Source organism: Thrips palmi, unplaced genomic scaffold, assembly GCF_012932325.1.
Source record: "Thrips palmi isolate BJ-2018 unplaced genomic scaffold, TpBJ-2018v1 HiC_scaffold_19, whole genome shotgun sequence".
NCBI lineage: Eukaryota > Metazoa > Arthropoda > Insecta > Thysanoptera > Thripidae > Thrips > Thrips palmi.
The window spans coordinates 1,141,904-1,164,592 of NW_023144628.1; the positions used below are offsets into that span (position 1 = coordinate 1,141,904).

General features: G+C 56.5%; 2 protein-coding genes across 4 annotated transcripts in view; one reads left to right on the forward strand and one right to left on the reverse strand.

Moving 5' to 3' along the window:
• Positions 1-38: 38 nt before the first annotated feature.
• On the forward strand, positions 39-4,509 carry LOC117645832 (ATP-dependent RNA helicase DDX42). Of its 3 annotated transcripts, none has more exons than XM_034386281.1 (12): positions 39-177; positions 539-760; positions 841-1,189; positions 1,286-1,583; positions 1,669-1,808; positions 1,891-2,119; positions 2,195-2,466; positions 2,542-2,692; positions 2,792-2,884; positions 2,975-3,108; positions 3,224-3,415; positions 3,503-4,509. In XM_034386281.1, exons 2-12 carry the CDS (start codon positions 546-548, stop codon positions 3,878-3,880), a joined length of 2,451 nt encoding a protein of 816 aa, XP_034242172.1. In that variant the 5' UTR covers positions 39-177; positions 539-545; the 3' UTR covers positions 3,881-4,509. The 3 variants fall into 3 exon arrangements, with proteins under 3 accessions (XP_034242172.1, XP_034242174.1, XP_034242171.1); XM_034386283.1 differs by lacking the exon at positions 39-177 and adding an exon at positions 194-309; XM_034386280.1 differs by lacking the exon at positions 39-177 and adding an exon at positions 305-435.
• LOC117646210 overlaps positions 4,420-22,689 on the reverse strand; it is an 18,910-nt gene continuing 640 nt past the window's right edge. Inside the window, exons 2-10 of the mRNA XM_034387017.1 lie at positions 12,163-12,319; positions 11,217-11,384; positions 10,748-11,024; positions 8,400-8,583; positions 7,512-7,793; positions 7,074-7,185; positions 6,274-6,563; positions 6,071-6,202; positions 4,420-5,989 (exon numbers count right to left, since the gene is read on the reverse strand). Coding sequence (XP_034242908.1) covers positions 5,765-5,989; positions 6,071-6,202; positions 6,274-6,563; positions 7,074-7,185; positions 7,512-7,793; positions 8,400-8,583; positions 10,748-11,024; positions 11,217-11,384; positions 12,163-12,229 — 1,737 coding nt within the window. The 5' untranslated portion in view covers positions 12,230-12,319 and the 3' untranslated portion in view covers positions 4,420-5,764. The remainder of the gene's footprint in view (positions 5,990-6,070; positions 6,203-6,273; positions 6,564-7,073; positions 7,186-7,511; positions 7,794-8,399; positions 8,584-10,747; positions 11,025-11,216; positions 11,385-12,162; positions 12,320-22,689) is intronic.

Sequence of the window (22,689 nt, forward strand, 5' to 3'; positions counted from 1 at the left end):
TTTATGATCACGACCAAACACGACGAGAACCACGAAACAAGGAACGGAACGGAACTACGGAACGGAACGCGGAACTCGGAACGGAAACTGAACTGAAACAGTATTCGCACCAAACCAAAGCCGTTCTGTCTATAGTGTTTCTCACCCTTGTTGTTGTTGAAGAATTTGAGTCGAGAGGTTTGACAAATTTTTATTTCTATTTAGTGTTGTTATTTTCAGAGAGAGAAGTCCCCATTCCTCATTTTAAGTCATTGTTCACGGTTTTCTTTGGTTGCGTGCCTTGCTAACGTTGTGAGCCTGTCTCTTATGGTAAACACACTCACCATAAACAGTGCAGTGTTTTGCTAGGTTATCAACCGAAAGTATACTTTTTTGCTCACCCAAATTCTGCTTTTATAAAATATTAGACATGACTTTTGAGCAGCGGTTCTCCCCGTCAGTACACCTTCCCTCTTTAGTTTTAATGACAATTTATGAAAGCATAGTCATAGGTATGCTCATTGGAACAAGTCCAATCTCATTTTATTTTTAATTTCAGAAAAGTAATGAGCTTTAACAAAGGTGGGGACGGGAAGCCCCGAGGCTTTGGCTTCGGTGGCTTTCAAATGTCAAAGCGAGAGCAGCGAGCTGCAGCTATACCTCCTCCGCCTACAAGCAATGTGAGCAAGCACGGTTACTCCACCATGTCTGCGATCACACAAAATGCAATGGTTGCTAGTGGTTGGGGCGGTCCCAAAAAGAGGGCCAAGACAGAAGATGAGTGAGTACACATTGACGTTGTATGATTTTGAAGAAGGTTGTAGAGGAAGATTTAACTAAGTTTTTGTTCCTGTTGCGCAGGTATTTTGACGATGATGACGAATCTACAGCTCCCCAACTTGCCTACATACCTGCCCCTGGAAGCCCCTCATATCAGGGCAACGCTAAAGACTCTGACTCAGAAGAAGATCCTCTTGATGCATTCATGGCTGGCATAGAACAGCAAGTTACGAAAGAAAAGAAAAAGACAGAGAAAGTTCAGGAGGAAAAAGCCAAAGGTGTAAGAGATGATATTGATGGTGAGGATGTAGAGGAATCTTACTACAGATATATGGAGGAAAATCCCATGGCAGGTGTGCAAAATGAAGATGAAGATGATGACATGGAGTATGATGAAGATGGAAATCCTATTGTTCAAATAAAGAAGAAAGTGAGTTTAATAATATCAGCTGTAATAAGGACAAAAATTTTTTCACAAGTCATTCAAGTTCTAATCCCTTGTTCTTGCATCTTGCTTCCTTTGTAGATAATCGATCCATTGCCAGCAATTGACCATTCAACAATTGATTATTGTCGATTTGAAAAGAACTTTTATACTGTGCATGAAGAAATCAGTAGTTTGAAATATCAACAAGTTGTTGATCTTCGTCTTACTTTGGGACTGAAGGTGACCGGAGTCTCACCCCCGCACCCAGTCACAAGCTTTGCTCATTTTGGTTTTGATGATAATCTCTTAAAAACTATCAGAAAACTTGAATACACTAAACCTACACCAATCCAGGCACAGGCTGTTCCTGCTGCTTTGGGAGGGAGAGACATAATTGGTAAGCAGATTTTTCTTAAGAACTTCTGTTTGTGTGCTTTTTAAAAATTAAAATGTCTATACTAATATGTTTCCCCCCTTTGCAGGTATTGCTAAAACTGGAAGTGGTAAGACTGCAGCATTTATCTGGCCTATGCTTGTCCATATCATGGACCAACGAGAATTGAAGCCTGGTGATGGCCCTATCGGACTTATTTTAGCTCCTACAAGAGAACTGTCTCAGCAGGTAAGCCTTTGCAGTACTAAATTATCTTGTTAGGATCACTTAATTTAGAGGGCGTACTTATAACTAATTTATGTTTCTTTAGATTTATAATGAAGCAAAACGTTTTGGTAAAGTGTATGGACTGCAAGTGTGCTGCTGCTATGGTGGCGGGTCAAAGTGGGAACAAAGCAAAGCTCTTGAATCTGGAGCAGAAATTGTTGTTGCCACACCCGGTCGAATGATTGATTTAGTTAAAATGAAAGCTACAAATTTGGAAAGAGTATCATTCCTTGTATTAGATGAGGCTGACAGAATGTTCGATATGGGCTTTGGTAAGTTTTGGATTTTTTAATTTTTTCATAGACTTTCCATTTAGCAGTATTTGACCTCAATCTCTCTCTTCTCAGAACCTCAGGTCCGGTCCATTTGCAATCATGTCAGGCCAGATCGACAGACACTACTGTTCAGTGCCACATTTAAAAAAAGGGTTGAGAAGCTGGCTCGTGACGTTTTGACGGATCCTGTAAGGATTGTTCAAGGTGATGTTGGAGAAGCTAATGAAGATGTTACTCAAATTGTACTAGTATTGAGTTCTCTAGCAGCAAAATGGACTTGGTTGTTAGGTCACATAGTTGAATTTTTATCAGCTGGTAGTGTGCTTATATTTGTCACAAAAAAGGTATGTGTGTTGTTGTTAGATATAAGATTTACATTTTATTTGTCAGTTTAGATTTTTCATATTTTCTCTCATTAGGCAAATGCTGAAGAGTTGGCAAACAACTTAAAGCTGAAGGAGTATGAGGTTTTGTTGTTACATGGTGATATGGATCAGTTGGAAAGAAATAAAGTCATCACAAATTTTAAGAAACAGGAATGTCATATTATGGTTGCAACAGATGTAGCTGGTAAGTAAAAGATAGCTGAACATTTTCAAAATTGAAATTGTTAGACAAATGTATTTTTTCTATAGCGTGCTCTAATCCATTATATTATTTTGCTTTCAGCTCGTGGTTTAGACATTCCCCACATAAGAACTGTAGTGAACTATGATATCGCCCGAGACATTGATACCCATACTCACAGAGTTGGACGTACAGGTAAAATGCCTTTAACTAATTTTAGAATGGGTATTTAAAATTTGTTCATTTTGTTAAGCACATACTTATATCTTGTGTTCTTCAAATTAGGTCGTGCTGGGGAGAAGGGAACAGCATTTACTCTTGTAACCGATAAAGATAAGGAATTTGCTGGTCACTTGGTACGTAATTTGGAAGGAGCCAATCAAGAGGTTCCAGAAACATTACTGGACCTAGCAATGCAGGTAAGATTAAATATTGATTTGTCTCACCTCACCTCATCTTATGTCTTTCAATATTTGAAGTATTTAAATACCTGTTATGTTAAAATTAATCCTGAGAGACTTTTTCAATTTGCAGAGTGCTTGGTTCAGGAAATCTCGATTCAAGGGAAGTAAGGGAAAGAAAATGAATGTTGGTGGACAAGGTCTTGGGTTCAGAGAACGGCCCGGATTTGGAAGCAGTGATAGTGCCAGTGGTAGCAGTGTGCAAAAGCCAAGCAGTTCTGCTTCTGCAGCCTATGGAAGTCAGAGCTCCAATTCTTATTCCTCAGTAAGTAGTAGCTTATCAAATTTGTGACACTTTAAGAAAATTTTGATTGATTGATTGATTCTTAATCTTATTTTCTGCTTCATGAAGACGTCTGAAGCTTCTCAAAGATCTCGAGGGCCTGGATCCGCCAGGCTTGGAGCTATGAGAGATGCTTTCAAAGCCCAGTACATGAGCCAATTTACTGCTTCAGAAGATACAACTTGGGAGAAAACAAACCAGAAATCAGACTATGGTGTTGTGAAAGCAGACTCTGATAACAGGGGCGGAGATGGTGGTAGTGGTCGAAGGGGCAGCAATAGCTCTGGAGGAACCACTTTAAGCTCAGGCACCTACTTAGGTGGAGCCCCTATGAAAAGCTCAGGTTCATACGGAGGATTTGTGGCAGCATCCTCATCTAGCGATGATGGAGGAAGTTACAACAAATCAGACTCAAAAAAGAAAAGAAGCCGATGGGACAATAACTAACATTCATGTGAAACTTTTCAATCATTTATATTTCATGACTTAATTTGTTTTAGAATTATGAACTTGAAGTTTAATTAAATTTTAGGCAACTTTACATTGAAACTCATATACATCATCATCATTGTTTGCTTTTGTAATAATATCTCACGATTTATGTGTTTTAAAGTAAGGTTATTGTACTGTCTTGTAACTAGCTCTGCATTTGAAACTGCAAGTGTCATATGATACTAAAGGTGTGCATACATTTTAGTTGCTACTTTTCTTAAATAATAAAGCAGGTTTGTAATATGTTTGTGTGAGGTATGATATTTATTGAGGTAGCCAAAATCGCTCAAGATTCTGTTATAAGTGTATCTGTTTTGATTGGTTCTATCTGTAAATGTATTTTTTTTCTTTTCATATTTTCCATCAATTCTGTAAAATTGATGAAGTTATGAAATGTGGATTGTTTCCCTATTAAGCAGGGAAAAGAGGCATGTTTGCTGTGATAATGTTATCTCATCCCTCAAGTGATGCTCAAAATAATGAAAACACTAAAGTTTGATTTTGGAGCTGCTTTATTTGGATTCTAAGTCAACTACTTGGTACAAATACTGGAATGAATATTAAATCAGAAAGTTCAAAATTCACTTAAGGAGTTGTTGTTTATAAACTGTCTAGTTACCCCTCTTTCAATTTATAAAAGAAAATTCAGATCCAACATTGTACTTTTACTCACAAAATTATATGAAATTTAGAAAAACATCTTGGATGAAAACTGAATTGAAATGTATATTCTTTAGGTTCTTCTACCTTCAGACTCACTGCTGCTCTATATATCAGTCCAGTCATTTTAGCTGCATCGATACAAAATTTGCAGCAATAGAAAAAAATGAGATTTCATAGACAGTAACTCAAACACTACTCAAATTGCTTGAAAATCGAACAAGCTGGGAGTGACTCTTCCTCTTCTTACTATGACTCTAAATCTCTGACTTAAAATGAAAAGTATGAATTGAACTAAAGGAAACTTAAACTTAACAAGGAGATCTTTGAAAAGAGTTAAAATATAAAAATTGAGAAAATCAACAACACATGGGTTACATTAAGAGTTGCAACTACAAACATTAAAGAGAAGTTGTACTTTTGAAGCAGGAAAAAAAGAAATGAGTTTTATTTCATCGGATTTTCCTTTTTTTTTTTCATGATATCTGGGTTGGTCACAAAACAATACTTTGGACGGTCGCATGGTTACCAATTCAGATGACTACTTCCTCTACATCAGGCCAACTTTGTGCTCTTTTGGACGGTCAAAAAAATCCTTTCTCTGTTTCTCCAGTTATAAAAAATACCTCACAAAAATGCATCTAACTTGCTCCCTTGGATAAAATGATGATCTATTACAAATTGATCTCTTTCAAGGACTCTTTAAAAAGTGATTTGTTAAAAATTTCTTTTAAATTCTATATGTGATTTAGTGTTTTCGATATACTAAAACCACACCACTAATTCAGCAAAGATCATAAATTTACTTGCCGCTCTGTCAATTTAGTCTGGAGTGGGTCAAAATTACTTTGGCACGGTAATACATTTTTTTCCCTATGGACTTTTTGTGATAAATTCACCTACTCAAAGATAACAACACACCTAATCCTATTGAAAGTTATTGTTCTTTCATGGAAGAATACAAAAATTGGCACTACTCTCACTGCAACATGAATGCGAATCAGGAGTAGGCGCAAAGCTAGACTCTTTTGCGCAAAAAGATGCACCCGCAATGCAAGCAATCGAGGCACCCGGGGTCCCTGGGAGCCAGCAGTCCAAGCGCATGCCGCCACTCGCAGGGTCCCCGTTTGCTCCGTTTGTACTCTGACGGCGGCGGTGGGGTGGGCTGGCGCAGCTGTCTCAGAAGGCGTAGTGGTGCAGGAGGAGCTTCCAGACGGACAGCGGCCTCCTGAAGACGGTCACCTGGCCGTGCTCCTTGCCGCCCACCAGGAACATGTAGACGGCGGCGGGCTGGTGCCGGGCGGCCGGCGCGTCCACGGCGTCCTCCGCGTCCAGCTCCGTCCGCGCCATGCCGCGCTCCGCCCGCGAGGCGCTGCTGGCCCGCGACTTGCTCGGCCCGCGCATCTGGGAAACAGAGGCCGCGGTCACCATCTCCGAAGGTGAGCCTGCAGGCGGGCTAGGGCCAGGGCGGCCAGGGCTACTCACCGAGTGGTTGTGGTGCTGGTGGTGCTGGTGGTGGTGGTTGCAAGCGGGGTGCGCCGTGTTCCGCAGCGCCAGGGACTGCGGCGGCGCGCGCTTGGGCGGAGAACCGATCTGCTGCATCTCTACCTCTTCGTCCTGATGAGACAGAGCATTTAGAGACACGTTTCGTTCCCCGACGCGGTCAAACCGAAACAGACGCGACCGACCTGGAAGCACTGGCTGGTGGACCTGCCGCAGGGGTCCTCGAGCAGCGAGTCGGGCGGCGAGTTGAGGAGGCGCGCGGCGGCCTGCTGCGGAGTGGCGGCGGACGGCGAGGACGACGGCGACGAGGTCGGCGACAGGCCCAGCATGCCGGCGTGCCACGACTTCCTGGCCTGCTGCTGCTGCTGCCGCCGCGCCTCGGGGCCCATGTAGTTGGGGTTGCAGAAGCTGATGGGGCCCTCCCTGGCGGCCAGGGGGGTCTTGCGGCCCGAGCCCGGCCGCGACGCGGACTTCCCTGTGAGCAGACGGCCAGTGTCAGAGCAGTGTAGCGGACAGGACGGACAGAAGGGGGCCGTGGATTCCCGCTGGCTTCCGGAGCCTCTCCAAAGTCAAGCCCCCGGCCGGCTTGGCCAACAACATCGATTGGGTCAACAGCAGGCCACGCCACGCCATGCAGCCACGCACCACGACGAGCAATGGCGACGCGGCCCGACAACCGTTTCGCCCCGTGCCGACAGCCTGTTTTCTTTATCGTTTCTTTGCTTAACTAACTTCGCCGCCGACGCCACCCCGACGGCGGGGGCGGCGCGGGCGGCGCGGGGGAGGCGGTGGTGGGCAGGCCGGGCCACCTGCGTCTAATGACGAGGACGCCCTGTTCCCGCGCCAGAATTGGCGGTGCTCTTTAAAAGTCGACCCAGTTGGCGCTGTTTGCTTGGCGCCCCATCCCCGTGCCGCCGTGCCGCCCCGTGCCGTCGGCGTGCCGTCGGCGTGGCGGCAAAGGCCAGCACGACCCTTGCGGACGCACCTCCAGAGTCCACCGGGGACGGCCTGTTGCTGCAGGTGCTGGCCGACGACAGGCGGTTCACCGTCTCGATGCTCGCGTAGTCGGACGTGCTCGAGATGTTCTCGTCGGACACCTGCGGCAAGAAGGGTGGATTAGAGCATGAGGCGGCCGTGCGGCGTGTACCAGGACGCCAGGACGGCCACACGCAGTGGGCCAGAAGACCGGTGGAGGCGGCAAAAATTCTAGACGCGTTTGAAGCTCTAGAGTCGCTAAATGGGACTCGAACCGAGCGTGTGACCGCACCGATGGATTCCCCTTTCGAACAGCAATCCATTGGCGGGATCATACGTTCGGTTCAAGTCCCATCAAGCGACTCTGGAGCTCAAAACGCGTCTAGAATTCCGGCCACCTCCACCGCCGGTCGTCTGGCATATCCACTGTGCGACAGGCGACACGCACCTCCTCGAGGTGCGGCTGGAACCGGACGGACGCCGACTTGGGAATGGTGCGCTGCGCCCTCTGCTGCTGCTGCTGCATCTCCAGCTGCTGCTGCCGCAGCAGGTCCTGCTCCTCCTGCAGCTGCCGCTGCTGCAGCTCGGCGGCGTGGCCCAGGTGCGAGGTGTAGGACTCGGAGCGGCGCTTGGGCGTGAACTGCTGGTGCAGCAGGCTGAAGTCGCGGCTCGCGCTGCCCGGGATGCCGACGCCCGGCGTGACGGGGGTGCCGGGCCCCACGGGGCCGCCGGGCGACGCGGGCCGGATGTACTCGCCGCGCGGCGACAGCTCCTCCTCCTCCTCGGGCTCGTCCGAGTCCAGGAACACCAGGCGCGCCGCCTCCACCTGCAGCACGCCAAGCAGGCTCGCATCAGCGCCGCGGAGAGCGCGCCGAGGCAATACGGCGACGAAAATGTTGCTTTGGGTTACTGACCGGCGTGAGGACGGGGGTCGGCAGGGTGGACGCCAGCGTGGTGAAGTTCGGCACGGACACGTTGTCGCGCGGCAGCGGCTTTCTCCTCGGGATGCTGGACCTGGAGGGACCGATTCAGAGAGTCGTTTTCGTCACTCTGTCTCTCTCTCTCTCTCTCGCACTCCTGGGGCGCCCCGTACAGGTGCGAGAGAGACAGAGCGACGAAACCGACTCTCGGTGTCGGTCGGCAGGCCGGCAACAAGAACTAGGTCACCAGCCAGCCGCTCCGCGAGTACTTACAGCGTGGGGCGCGGCCGCCGCGACAGCAGGTTGGCCGACTGGGACTTCTTGAGCTTGGACGTGGGCGGCGCGTCGCTGCCGTTGGTGTGTGGCGGCGCGCTCCGCGGGCCGACCTGGCCGTCGCCGTCGCCGTCCTCGTCCACCGTGCGCTCGCCCTCCTCCGCGTCCAGCACCGAGTAGTTGCACTTGTGGTGGGCCAGGCGGCTCAGGTTGATTTGCGACAGCTTGGAGATCTCCTTGAGGAAGCCCAGGTTGCTGGAGCCGAAGCCGTTAGGGGTGCTGGCCTGGTTGTTGGAGTTGTGGTGCCCGTTGACGAGCCCGTTCCGCCTGCGCAGCCAAGCACACTGTTACACCGCCGCGACTAACGCCGTCTTAGCAAAATACATTTCGAAAGTAGTACGAATCTCAGATCGAAAAGTACGCACAACTCTACGTTACATCGTTTGCTTTATAAAACAAAAATACATGACAAACTACGATTTTACTAATGCCAGGGAATACGTTTTTCTAAAGAAGTAGAACATGCGGTTGTTCGAGCTACATGCGGAGAAAGGGTGTTTATATTTCAAGGCAGGACAGTCTGCAGTCTGCGTTCTACTGAGTGGAACCTACAGGGATTCCACCTCCATTTATCGTGCCATATAGCAAGGCTGTTGATTCTGCTTCCAAGGCATGCTGCCAAAAGAGTGGCAACCAAAAAAAATACAGTGAGAGGAAGATCTTTTGTATTTAGGAATCCAATATCCAATAGCCTGCCGGCCGAGGCAAAAATACAAAGTATCAACACGGCTTCCATTCCATCGTGCAATCAGGCGGGGGTGGGGTGCGGTTGAATCCTCTCCATACATTGGAGAGGAGGCCGCTCGGGAACAATGGCGTTCCGGGCGGGGCGGCGGGGCGGCGGGGCGGCGGGGCGGCGGGGCGGGCCATGCCGGCCATGTCGGCCTGCGCTGTGCGCTGTAGGCCTGGGCGATTAATCGAATAATCGAAAATAATCGCGATTATTTTGTTAATCGTCCGATTATTTCAAACCCCCGATTAGTGGTTGGGTAATCGAAGGATTGACCGATTATTTAACGATGATCGATTATCGATTAATCGTCTCATTATCGGATATTCTATCCATCACCTGTTCAAATTCTGAGCGGAAAAGTCTTGAAAAGTTTTCAGTTAAGGCACGAAAAAGCTGTCTCAGACACTCGAGGTTGCGCCAATGGTTTTCCTATCCTCTTATTACATGCTATTTTCACAATAATACGATTATTAACCTTTGTTTGTCAATTTCCAAATAATCGGTTTCCCCCGATTAATCGTTGATTTTCGATTAATCGTGTACGTTTTCGATTACCGATTACCGAACTGCTAATCGACACCAATCGCGATTATTTTATTCATCGGCCGATTACGATTACAACCAATAATCGCCCAGGCCTAGTGCGCTGTGCCAGGCAGGCTCCCAGCGGGCGGTCCAGCTTGACAAACGGCCCAGCGGCCAGCAAGCCCCAGCGGCGGCCTCGGCCCTGCCTCGGCCCGGCACGACGGAGGTGCAAATCGCCGGCCATTGTCTCCCTCAAATCATTGCATTCATTGAATTCCCGGCCACGCTCCCTGCCTCGCCCTGCCCCGCCTCGCCGCCGCCGACGGCGCCCCAAGCCCCGGCGATCAACAGCAAAGCCCCGGCAACCCGCCGCGCGCCGACGCGCCGACCGCCAGTGTTCATCCCCCGCGGCCGCCGCGGTCTCCCCCCTCCCCCCTCCCCTCCCCCCTCCCCTCCCCCTCCCCTCCCCTCCCCCTCCCCTCCCCCCTCCCCTCCCCCCTCCCCTCCCCCCTCCCCTCCCCCCTCCCCTCCCCCCTCCCCTCTCCCCTCCCCTCCCCCCTCCCCTCCCCCCTCCCCTCCACCCTCCCCTCCCCCTCCCCCCTCCCCTCCCCCCTCCCCTCCCCCCTCCCCTCCACCCTCCGCTGACTCCATTCTCGCTGATTCGCCACAGTCGCGAGCCGCGCGGCCTCATTCCGAGGGTCGTTTTCGTCGTTCTGTCTCTGCCTCGCACTCACGGGCGTCCCGGATAAGTGCGACGGAGACAGAGGCGAGAACGACTCTCGGAACCAGTCTGCTGACGCTGCGGAACCCCGTCGGCATAACTGCGCCGCTGATGCCGGTGAGTAATCGCTCTACTACTACCCCCCCCCCCCCCCCCCGGGTGCCCCCTCCCGTCATGCACTGGGCCGCAGGGCCGATATAGCGGACATGCTAAAGAGCCGTGGCGTTGGTGACCTGTTCTCCTTGTCCTTGTCCTCGCTGCCATCCACGTAGTTGTGCGCCCCGGGCCTAAACACGTACTTCCTCTCGCTGGCGGCCAGGCCGGGCTGTCCGGACGGCGACACCCGGTTGTGCAGCGACATGCGGCCGCTGCCCTGGCGGTCCACGGAGCCGCCCGCCCGCACGCGGCGCAGCGGCTGGTGCTGCAGGGGCGAGCGCGCCTCGCGGGGGGACGTGGCCAAGGAGTCCTCCGTGGCGGCCTCGAGCAGCAGCTCGGACACGGCCAGGGCGACGGCCTCGGCGCGCGCCGACGGCTTGGGGCCGTCCACGGCCACGCGGTCCCAGGTCTCCGTGCCGAAGTGGAAGCGCCACAGGTCGGCGCTGGGCTGGCCGGCGCGCTCGCCGCCGAACACCAGCATGCACCCCGGCAGCTTGCAGGCCGCGTGCGAGTGCAGCGGACCGGGGCCCGACTTGCCCTGCTTGGAGCGCACGCAGTACCAGCGCTTCCGGTCTGGAAAGGGAGAAACAACCACCGGGTTAACACACACACACACACATGGCATCGATGTTGGTATTCAAACCTGGACTAATTCCGAAAGTCGTTTTTCAGCGCCTATCTACGGAGAGCCCCGCGAGTGCGAGAGAGACACAGCGACGTTAGCGACTCTCGGAATCAGTCCACTGGCACCACTGAGTCACTCACGCAGGTCTATCCGCCACAGGTCCTGCCGCTCGTTGAGGTCCGTCATGCCGCCGTAGACCCACATGGTGTCGTCGTGGATGACGGCCGAGTGCTTGTGGCGCGCCGGGGGGATGTTGTCCGACTTGCTGATCGTCTTGCCCGAGCTGATGATGTGCCACGACTCGGTTTCTGGAAAGGCGACGAGAATATTTTTACAACAAATAGGAGGCGCGAATTGATCGAATCGGGGTCCCGCGATCCAAACGCGAACTGGGAAAGAGTCCACATTCCGTCCGTCCGGCGCTGTTTCATCGAATTATGCCGCTGCCAGCCCCCGCTGCCGTGTGCAGTGTGTACACTGGCAGCCAAATCGAGATTGGCCACGCGCGGTGGAGGGTGGCGGGCAGGCACGCCAGCCCCACGAAGCCCCTCGCACTATCGCTTCACACCCCAGCCCGCAGGCCCCAGCCCGCGTTCCCGCAACTCGGTATTTACGCGAGAGCCCCCCAGCCCCAACCCTCCCGCGCCTCCGCAACTTCCTCGTCGCCACCCTCCCTGTCTTAACGAAGGTTCCGTGTAGCGGTGGGGCCGGTGGGGCCGGTGGGGCGAGGGCGAATCCAAGCACCGTTCGCACAGTGTGGCAGAAGACCGGTGGCGGGGGTCACAATTCGAGGCGCGTTTTGAGCTCCAGCGTCGCTAAATGGGACTCGAACCGAACGAATGACCCCACCAATGGATTTCTCTCCGAACGAGGAATCCATTGGTGGGGTCACACGTTCGGTTCCAGTCCTGTTTAGCGACTGTGGAGCTCAAAACGCGTCTCGAGTTTTGGCCGCCTCCACCGGTCTTCTGGCCCACTGTGGGTCGCAGCGGGGACTCCGCGAGGGACTCCGCCGGGCTCTAAGCGGATGAGGGGCAAGCCGCGGCAAGCCGTGGCAAGCCGGCAGCCTGCACGCGTAGTACGTACCGAAATGGAAGGCCCACAGCTCGTTGGAGGAGCCCCGGAGGTCGCGGTAGCCGCCGTACACGAGCATGCTGCCGCGGTACACCAGGGCGCTGTGTCCACGCCGGCCCCTGGGCGCCGCGGCGCCCCTCTGCCCGTCCGCCTTCCGCCAGGAGTTACTCTGCAACAGAAAGGACAGAGCGCCGCAGCGTCAACGTCCAGTCTCGCTTCAGCAGTTCGAGGCGCGCGGCCGCCGCCCGCAGACGCGAGGGTAGGCAGGCCGCCGCACGGCCGCGCGTCGCAGTCGGCCGGCTGCCTACCCAGCCATTGCCATTACCATTAAGGGCCAGGCCACGCTCGCAGCTGCACTGGAGGCTGCCCCGCCCCGCCCCGCCCCGCCCCGCCCCGCCCCGCCCCGCCCCGCCCCGCCCCGCCCCGCCCCGCCCCGCCCTGCCCCGCCCTGCCCCGCCCTGCCCCGACCTGGCCGGCATTGTTCCCCCGCTTACCGCCTTACAGCCTCTTTCTTTTACGTCACTTTCCCGGAATTATGGCCTATGGCGCCGCTTAGGCACGCCTCGCCTCGTATGGTAATGACGGTCTTCGAGGCCTTCCAGGCCTTCCAGGGGGCAGCCACGCCGCCAACGTGAACGCCCCGCGCAAAGAATGATGGGATAAAGTCCAAAGCCCCCGCAGCCAGCCCGGCGGGGGCCGATGGGGCCGACGGGCCACGGCCTCGGCCATGCCGGTGTTTCCGCACCGCGGATTACCCCCACCCCCTTTCCACCAAATCCCCGACGTTCCGATGAGCAGCGCCGAGCAGCGCGCCGGCCGCTAAAATGGTTTACGAGGGGCAAGCCGCTGTACGAGAAGGCCGTTACGCGCACCGCCAGTTTTTTGATATCGAACAAAAAAAATAAGTCATGAACGACGCGCGGCGCGCGCCTTGTTTGAAATTCCATGATGATCTCCTTGAACGACCGCGGCGCCTCGCCAGCAGGCAGGCAATCAGACAGAGATAGCCAATCAGCGCGCACGCGCACGCCACTGCACAGTGGGCCAGAAGACCAGGGGAGGCGGCCAAAACTCTAGACGCGTTTTGGAGATCCAAAGTCGCCAAACAGGACTCGAACCGAACGTGTGACCCCACCAATGGATGCCTCGTTCGGAGAGCAATCCATTGGTGGGGTCACACGTTCGGTTCGAGTTCCAATCAGCGACTCTGGAGCTCAAAACGCGTCTAGAATTTTGGCCGCCTCCACCGGCCTTCTGGCCCAGTGCGCGCCCGGCCGTGGACGTCCCTGCCGCCGTCGTGTGCAAGTCCTCCTGGACAAGAGATAGGGCACGCGCGCCTCGGCCCGCCGCCCCCAGATGCCTAGATCAATAGGGCGCACGGGCGTGCCGGGCACGCGGCGGGGCGGCGATCGTGCGCGTGCGTGCCCCCCCTCTTTCCCCCTTTCAACCGTGCGTGCACTTCTGCCTTTATTTCCGCAGCAACGGTCCCACAGCAGCGCGAGCCTCGGAATATTATTCGAGGGGAAAAATACGGGGGGAATTTGGAGGAACACACACACGCGCGCGCGCGCGGTGGGCCGTATAGGGTGGCAAATACGGCCTCTGTGCGAGGGGGCGGTGGGGGAGGGGGTCATGAAATAGTAAAGAAGCAGTTGAGGAAAGCACGGAGAGTACGGAGCGGGTCGCGTCCCCACGGCACCACACCAGGAGGCCCGGGGCCAGGCGGGGCCGGCGGAGAAAATAAGGTGAGAACTACATTAGAAAATATAGGGTCTGCTCCGCTCTGCGCCCCGCGGCGGGGAGAATGGCGCCGAGAAATTGGAAAGGGTGGCGTCGGGGAATGGGATTGAGAAGTTGACTCGGAGGGGAACAGAGAACTGGAGGGAAAGGGGGGGAGGCGCTGCAGCGAGCCGCGCCAGGCCGCGCCAGGTGTCGGACAGTCCGAGTGTCCTGGAGGCGGGGTGACGGGGTGCTCCCCGGGGACGCCCTGGACGCCCTGCCCTGGACGCCCTGGAGGGGGAGCCAAGCCGCCTAGCTAATGGGATAGCGGAAGGGACCCGGCTTCCTCCCATGGTTCGCAGTGAAGGTACGGGAACCGAAGACCTCCCACATTTAGCGGTCCAAAACTTTTCGCAGCGTACTCTACTAACTCAAGTGTGTACATAGTACACTCCACCTGGAGTGTACTTGCATGTACACTTCACCCTGGAGTGTACTTGGCATGTACACTCCAGGTTGGCGTGTACTTGCCAAGTACATGCCAGGTGGCTCATACCTGCAGCAGGGAGCCAGCAACAGTGTACCTGAAGGTACAAGCCAAACTGGAGTGTACATGCCAAGTACACTCCAGGTTGAAGTGTACATGCTAAGTACACTCCAGGTTGAAGTGTACATGCATGTTTACTCCAGGTGGAGTGTACTATGTACACACTTGAGTTTGTAGAGTAGGAATGTTTCGACGAGGGCGTTCGGCGACGACTTGAAACTCCGCGTCCGCCCCCGTCCCCGGTCCGCGGTCCCCCTCGCTGCTCTCCGAGTCGAGGAGACGCACCGCGCCGGTCCAGAAGTTGAAGACGGCCCTCGAGGGGGCTCGGCGCCTCGGCGGCCCGGACGCCTTGGAATTCAGGCTGCCGCCGCTGCGGCTCAAATTATGGGGAATGAGGGCCTCGCCCGGCCTCGCCGTCCATCACGGCCTCGTTATTTTTCCTCCGTCTCTCTCGCACCCCCACGGCCAGCGCGACGCCCCGCGAGTGCGAGAGAGAGAGAGAGAGAGAGAGAGAGAGAGAGAGAGAGAGAGAGAGAGAGAGAGAGAGAGAGAGAGAGAGAGAGAGAGAGAGAGAGAGAGAGAGACCTGGGGTCTAGCCTGCATTATTGACACCGTGCGCCCGAGCGGGGTCTCATTGGACTCGATGTGACAATCACGCTCGGCCTTGGCCGGTGTAGTGGCACACTGTGTGGGCCCACACTGTGTGTGGCTCGCGCCCGCTCGCGGCTAGCGCATGCGGTGTGGGCTGCTTCCGAGCAGGGCTGTCTGTCTCGCTCGGACTCATGTGGCACGTGCCGTGAGGGTGCGAGAGAGAGGGAGAGAGAGCGGGCCCCAGTAATGCAATCAGCAGTGTGTGATGAAGCCGAGGAGGGCGATGACGGTGAAGGGTCGATCCGGGCGGCAAAGGGCGTGCCTCCAGGGCCCCTTTCCCTCCCCTTGCAGCCCTTGGAGCCCTTCGTACTGCGTGCTTCGTACTCGTGGCGATCGTGTGGGTCGTGGGAGTGCGAGTGCGGGCCCGCAGGCTGGAGGCGCTGGAGGCACTGGAGCCGCTGGAGGCCCTGGAGGCCCTGGAGGCGCTGGAGGCGCTGGAGGCCCTGGAGGTACTAGAGGCCCTGGAGGCACTGGAGGCGCTGGAGGCACTAGAGGCACTGGAGGCGCTGGAGGCGCTGGAGGTACTGGAGGCCCTGGAGGCGCTGGAGGCACTGGAGACCCTGGAGGCCGAGAGGGTGGCGTCCCGGAACACGCGGATTCGAGAGGCGGGCGCAGGGCGTACTGTACAGGATACCCTGTGGCCACAGACTCTGGATTTGAATACGAGTCCTGGAAACGCGCCGCGGCGCTGCGTCGCTGCGTTGCGGGATTGCGGCGATGCCTCCTCGATCCTCCGCTCCTCCGGGACCCCATTCCAACCGGATGGAGAATTTATTGGAACGCGAGTCGAAATTATTGATAAGGACGCGCCAGGCCTGGGGCCTCGGTCTCGGTTCCACGATATTGCATTCCAAAGCAGCCCCATGCCACGCACGCCCACGCCACTAGGAGGCGGTCTTGGAGGAGGCATGTGCGGGCACGGGGTGATCGGGTGCGGTTACTAAGTCACGCGCCTACCCGCCTGGTCACGGCTCCAACCACCCCGCCTCACCCCACCCCGCCCCGCCCCGCCCCGCCCCACCTCACCATGAAAACGGAAACGCGCGGGCAAGGTCGGGCGGACGAGGCGGTGTGTAGAGCGAGACGGACGGTTCATTGCGGCAATGACAGTGCCGCCGTGTCCAAGGGCGGGGCGGGGCGGGGCGGGGCGGGGCGGGGCGGGGCGGGGCGGGGCGGCCGTCCTGCTCGATACTCGTCCATGATGCAAGGCGAGGCCCCTTGTCCGCGGCTCGGCGGCCCGCACACCGTGCCGGTAATGGCAGTCGCCGGTCACAACGACAGAACGGTCGCGGTGAATATTGCAGCCGCCGCCGAATGATCCATTCACTGCCAATTAGTTTATCGTCTGGTCTCTTCGTCGCTCTGTCGCCCCCTCCCCCCCCCCCGCCACCGGCCACCGGCTACGCGGGGCGCGGGGCGGGGCGGGGCGCGGGGCCGGGGTCAGTGGCGTGCACGGCAGCGTCCTCGTCGTGTTTGAGTGGCGGTAGCGGCGCGGCGCCCTGCAGCCAGCGGCGCCCCTCTGTTTGCAAGCGGGGATGTCATTGACTTTGGGGCTGCAGCCCCCGCCGTGCCGGCCGCGCCCGACGCGGCCCGGCCGTGTGCACTGAGCACACTACACGGCGCGACACGGCGGGGCGCGGCGTCGCACCCTCCTGCCGCACGACGGCGTGCTCCGCGCTCCGCCTGCTCGGGGCGGCGGTTGTTTGCGGTTGTTTGCCTTTCGATCGCGGGGAATGTACAGTGTACCCGGTCGTTGGAGGCCCGGCCCGGCCCGCACGGCCCGGCACCCGCACGCCGACAAGCCGAAAGCCAGCGAGCCACTTGCGAGCGAGTGGACTGGACGGGTCGAGGATGCGTTATCTCAATGCGCACGCGAATGTCATAGCCTCTGGCATGTGAGCGTCTACAGCAGTCTACAGTCAGCGGCCATGAGAACACCGAAACCGACCGGAACCAAGGTGGACCAAGGTCGCCCGGCCAATTTGCCGGGACGGACTGGACGGACGCTCGCTCCGGCTGCCCTCGGCCCGCGGGCTGGCCGCTGGCACACGGACGGCCTACACTGCGATTCCGAGGACTCGCTTCGTCGCTCTGTCTCTGTCGCACCCGTGGGTGGGGCGGCGTCCCGCGAGGGTGCGAGGGAGACAGCGCGAATGGCTCGTGTGCTCGTTAGGGGCTCCGGATTGATTGGGGAGGCGTCGGGTTTCGTTGGCTGTGGTTCGATTGGTCGCGTCCTGACGGCCGTCATTGGGGCGTCTGCATGGCGGAGGGTGGTTACGGTGTGGGCCACCGACGACGACGAGATTGCCGGCTCGATGCGAGACCGGCGCGCGGCGCGCAATCACGTCAACGGGATTGGGAAAATGGGGGCGCCGCACAGTGGGCCAGAGAACCGGCGCAGGCGGCCCAAACTCTAGACGCGTTTTGAGCTCCAGAGTCGCTAAACAGGACTGGAACCGAACGTGTGACCCCACCAATGGATTCCTCGTTCGGAGAGCAATCCGTTCGTGGGGTCACTCGCTTAGTTCGAGTCCTATTTGGTGGCACTCCACCATAAAATGGCCGGGGAAACACGGTGCATTGGGGACTGGGGATTTGAAGCAGTAAATATCCCGGCCACTTTCTTCTTGTTCGCGTTCCCCCGATCGCACCGGGATCGGACGCAGGTGGGCGAGCGGAGCGGCGCAGGGCGGAGCGGAGCGGAGCGAGGCGCGGCGCCCCGGTGCGTGCGGCGGAATGAACGAGAAGGAACGCGACGAGCGCAATGAACGGGGCGCCGGGGGAGAAATATGTGGAAATAAAGGGAACGCCGTTGTTGTGCTGCGTGGTGCGTGCGGCCGCCTGGAAACGCGCTGCCGCGGGGACGCCGCCTGTCTCTCTCGCACCCACGGGCGTCCCGTGCGGGTGAGTGAGACAGAGCGCTCGGATGTTGTGAGGCCCTTTGGCCGCCTTTGGCTCTCCAGCGGCTCCAGGCCGACAGGGGAGGGGAGGGAGTTGGACCAGTTTGGGCGACGGCCGGGGGGCTCTGCTAAATTGAAAGGAACACACAGGCCGGCCGGCCGGCCGGCCGGACTTGGAGGCCCGGCTTGGCACGGGGATGCCTCGCGTGGCCACAACCACAAAGCGGGAGCGAGCTTCCCTCAAGGCCCTCCAGTGCCCCGCAGCAGCCCGCCTCAACCCGCCTCAGCCCGCCACAGCCCGCCTCAGCCCGCCACAGCCCGCCACAGCCCGCCACAGCCCGCCACAGCCCGTTACAGCTCGCTAGCCCGCTCCCAGAGGGGCGCGCAAAGCAGGCAAAGTGACAGACAGGCCGTCCTGACGGATGGACGGCGTGACTGCGCACGCACGCACGCGCGTGACTGGCACGGAAGCAGGAAAAAGCGAGCGTGCCCTGCCACGCCCTGCCACGCCCTGCCACGCCCTGCCACGCCCTGCCACGCCCTGCCACGCCCTGCCACGCCCTGCCACGCCCTGCCACGCCCTGCCACGCCCTGCCACGCCCTTGCCACGCCCTGCCCCCGCCCTGCCGGTGTCGGCCGGGCGGGACAGATCCCACGGGGAGGACGGCAGGACGGCAAGGACGTATGGCCGCGTTTTGCTGACAAAGTAGGCCCCTTTCTGCAGGGGTCGACTTCTTTTCACTGCGTGGCAGTCCAAGCGGGGCAGAGCGGGGCGAGAGGGGCGGGGAAGGACGCACTGCCGCACCAGGCTCGGACTGGCCCCCAAAAGGCCCCGGCAGATAAGACCGCAAAAGGCCCCCGATTATCATTGTTTTTACCCTTCAAGACCAACTTTGTGAGGCTACCGCTCCAACACTAGTTGCGGTCAATAGCCTTCCCGTACAGGACATGAAAGACTAGGTCTTAAGAATTCTAGGGCGTCGAGGGAGGCCTTTTACGGCAACTAGATTGGACACAGTGGCCACCCAAAGTCAGCAAAATCAGCAAATTTCCGATATTCGACTACTTTTTGACCAACTTGGTCGGAAAATCATTGCGGTCAAAGGCAAAATCGTTGTGGTCAACGTCTTCCCTATACAGGGCATGAAAGAGTAGGGTCTTGAGAATACTAGGACGTTGAGGGAGGCCTTTTACGGCAACTAGATTGGACACAGTGGCCACCCAAAGTCAGCAAAATCAGCAAATTTCCGATATTCGACCACTTTTTGACCAACTTGGTCGGAAAATCATTGCGGTCAAAGGCAAAATCGTTGTGGTCAACGTCTTCCCTATTCAGGGCATGAAAGAGTAGGGTCTTGAGAATACTAGGACGTTGAGGGAGGCCTTTTACGGCAACTAGATTGGACACAGTGGCCCCCCAAAGTCAGCAAAATCAGCAAATTTCCGAGATTCGACCACTTTTTGACCAACTTTGGTCCCAAAATCGTTGCGGTCATCGTCTTCCCGATACAGGGCATGAAAGAGTAGGGTATTAAGAATACTAGGACGTCGAAGGAGGCCTTTTACGGCAACTAGATTGGACACAGTGGCCGCTCAAATTCAGCGAAAACGGCTACTTTCGGAGATTCAATCACTTTTTGACCAACTTCGTGACGTTACTGGTCACAAATCCAAAGGCCCCGGCATATTTTTCTGCCTGTCTGCCCTGGCCAGTCCGAGCCTGTGCCGCACAGCGTGGACCGGTAGCCCGATCGGCGGGTGTGTGTGTGTGTGGAGGGGCAATTCGCCTATTCGCCCGACAACTCAAAAGCGACGCCGCTGCGAAGGAACAAAATCGGTTTGGAACTGCCTCCAGTCCAGGATCATTGGGCCGCACTGCTCTGGTTCATCCCGTTGGGCCCTTCTCTCATGGTTGGGCCATGGTTGGGCCCTTGGCGTGCGCAGTGCGCACACGCACGCAGCGCTACGTTCGCGTCGTTCGCGGCGATGCGAGCGCGCTCTGCGCGGCCAGGCGTCGAGGCTGCCCCCGGGCTGCCCCCCGATCCTCAAATTGCACGCTGCCGGCATGATGATGGCCGGCGTGCCTCGCCGTGCGCCACGGCAACAAGAGGCTGCTAACGCGGCCCTCCCCGCCGCGCCGCTGCACTTCATCATCGCCGAGGGCCTCTAGCCCGCGTCAGCGCGCCGCGCCGCCCTGGGCCGCCCTGGGCCGCCCTCTAGGCCCGGGACGCGTGCAATTTACTTGGAGAGCTCGGCGATCATCGCGCTCGGGGGGTGGCTGGTCTGGGCTGGCCTCGGCTGGCGGCGCCTCAGGTGCGCCGGCAAAGAAGAAGAAGAGGAGGGAGTAGGAAGGGGACGCCGTGATGAGTCCCGGCCGTCCCGGCCGCGCCGAGGCCGTGCGTAATAAGCCGGCAACGTTATTTTTCTCGACGAAATCCGGCGGCCTCGGATCGGCCCAGCCATCGGCCTCGGCCGAGCTGGGCCCCTTCATTGAATCGTTTCGGTTCGTTGCGACGCGCCTCGCTGGCCACGGCTAGTCGCCTCGCGGCGGCCCGGAGGCCGGAGGGGCCGTAGGACGCCTCGACGCCGATGGCCCCGCGACGTTAGCGATGCGATTAGCAGACGCCTTCATCAGGCACGCTCGCCGAGGGAATTCGAGCTGCCCGGGAACGCGGTCCTCGAGGACGTCGCCGTCGTTGTCGTTTGTCGTCTTGTTTGTTTGTTTGTTTGTTTGTTTGTTAGTTTGTTCGTTTGATTTTTGTTTGATTTTTGTTCGTTTTCGTTTTTGCGTTTTCGTTTTCGTGTTTTCGTTTTCGTTTCCGCGTTTTCGTTTTTGTTTTCAAGTTTTCGTTTTCGTGCTTTCGTTTTCGCGTTTTCGTTTTCGCGTTTTCGTTTTCGCGTTTTCCTTTTCCTTTTCCTTTTCCTTTTCCTTTTCCTTTTCCTTTTCCTTTTCCTTTTCCTTTTCCTTTTCCTTTTCCTTTTCCTTTCATCATCATTGTCCTCGTTGTCGTCTTCACCGTCGTTGTCTGTGTGTTGCTGTTGTTGTAGCAGCTGTCGTCGCCGCCGTCGTCGCGTCCTCATCGTCGTTGTTTCCGTCGCCGTCTTTGTTGTTGTTTGAAGTTGTTATTGTAACTGTCGTCATCGTTGTTGTTGTTGTTCATCAATTTTTCCTCTGGCAAAACATGTACTAGGCCGGGCGACATGGCCCTCCGAGTGGGAGTGGTGCGGCATCGACTGGCCCTGACATTTCCGCGCGCGCGTCCAGTGGCGTTGCCTGGCGTTGCCTGGCGTTGCCTGGCGTTGCCTGGCGTTGCCTGGCGTTCCTGGCGTTGCCTGGCGTTGCCTGGCGTTGCCTGGCGTTGCCTGGCGTTGCCTGGCGTGACGCCTGGCGTTGCCTGGCGTTGCCTGGCGTTCCTGGCGTTGCCTGGCGTTGCCTGGCGTTGCCTGGCGTTGCCTGGCGTTGCCTGGCGTGACGCCTGGCGTTGCCTGGCGTTGCCTGGCGTTGCCTGGCGTTGCCTGGCGTTGCCTGGCGTTGCCTGGCGTTGCCTGGCGTTGCCTGGCGTTGCCTGGCGTTGCCTGGCGTTGCCTGGCGTTGCCTGGCGTTGCCTGGCGTTGCCTGGCGTTGCCTGGCGTTGCCTGGCGTGACGCCTGGCGTTGCCTGGCGTTGCCTGGCGTTCCTGGCGTTGCCTGGCGTGACGCCTGGCGTTGCCTGGCGTTGCCTGGCGTTGCCTGGCGTTGCCTGGCGTTGCCTGGCGTTGCCTGGCGTTGCCTGGCGTGACGCCTGGCGTTGCCTGGCGTTGCCTGGCGTTCCTGGCGTTGCCTGGCGTGACGCCTGGCGTTGCCTGGCGTTGCCTGGCGTGACGATCAGAACGGATAGAGTCGATGACGCCTGATGCGCCCAAAAGTGTCGCGTCGTATCGCCGGTGCGGCCGATGCGGCGGTACAAGCACCCCCAAAAGTGAGAATAGCGCGATTGGAGAATTAGCGGGTCGTTACACGGAAAAAAAGGATTAGTTGTGACAACTAACATGTTAGTTGAAAAGCGTCCAAAGAAGATTTTAGTTTTCACGACTAAAAGTTTGCTGCTCGAACGAATTTATAAGTTGAAACGACTAAAAAACTACAGTTGGCTCAAGGATAAAGTTGATTATTCCTACACTATGTTAGTTGTGAGGATTAACACGAGCGTCACGGAAGAAAATAAACCACGCACAGAAAAAAGTCTGCGGCGGGAATCGAACTCAGGATCTGTCGTTTGTCAATCAGAGACGCTGCCCACTGCGCTGCGGACATTCTTAGGAGACCCGACTTTCGGGCGATGATTTAATCGTCGCTTGTCCTAGCATCGGTTAGTTTGCTGTATCAGCGTCATTGGGCATTCTCCCGCTATCAGCTCACCACAGCGGAGTGGATAGCCTCAGCAGCTCTCAGATCACAGATTCCGCGATCGATACCCGCTGAAGGTTTTTCTTATACGAAGCTTATTTTCTCTCGTGACGCTCATGTTAGTCATCACAACTAACATATTGTAGGCACAATCAACTTTATCCTTGTACCAACTTTAATTTGTTAGTTGGTCAAACTAGTATTATTGCTCCTGCAGCAAACTTTTAGCCGCAGCAACTAAAATCTTCCTTGGACGCATTCCAACCAACATGTTAGTTGTTACAACTAATCCTTTTTTTCCGTGTAGGCCGAGCGGCGCGACATGACAGCGCGATA

What these genes read in the sequence shown, in the direction of transcription:
- LOC117645832 (XM_034386280.1), top strand. Translation starts at nt 410, where the DNA reads ATGACTTTTGAGCAGCGGTTCTCCCC. An exon ending in TACTGGACCTAGCAATGCAG is followed by an intron (nt 3,109 to 3,223) that starts GTAAGATTAAAT and finishes TTCAATTTGCAG; the next exon opens with AGTGCTTGGTTCAGGAAATC. An exon ending in GCTCCAATTCTTATTCCTCA is followed by an intron (nt 3,416 to 3,502) that starts GTAAGTAGTAGC and finishes TGCTTCATGAAG; the next exon opens with ACGTCTGAAGCTTCTCAAAG.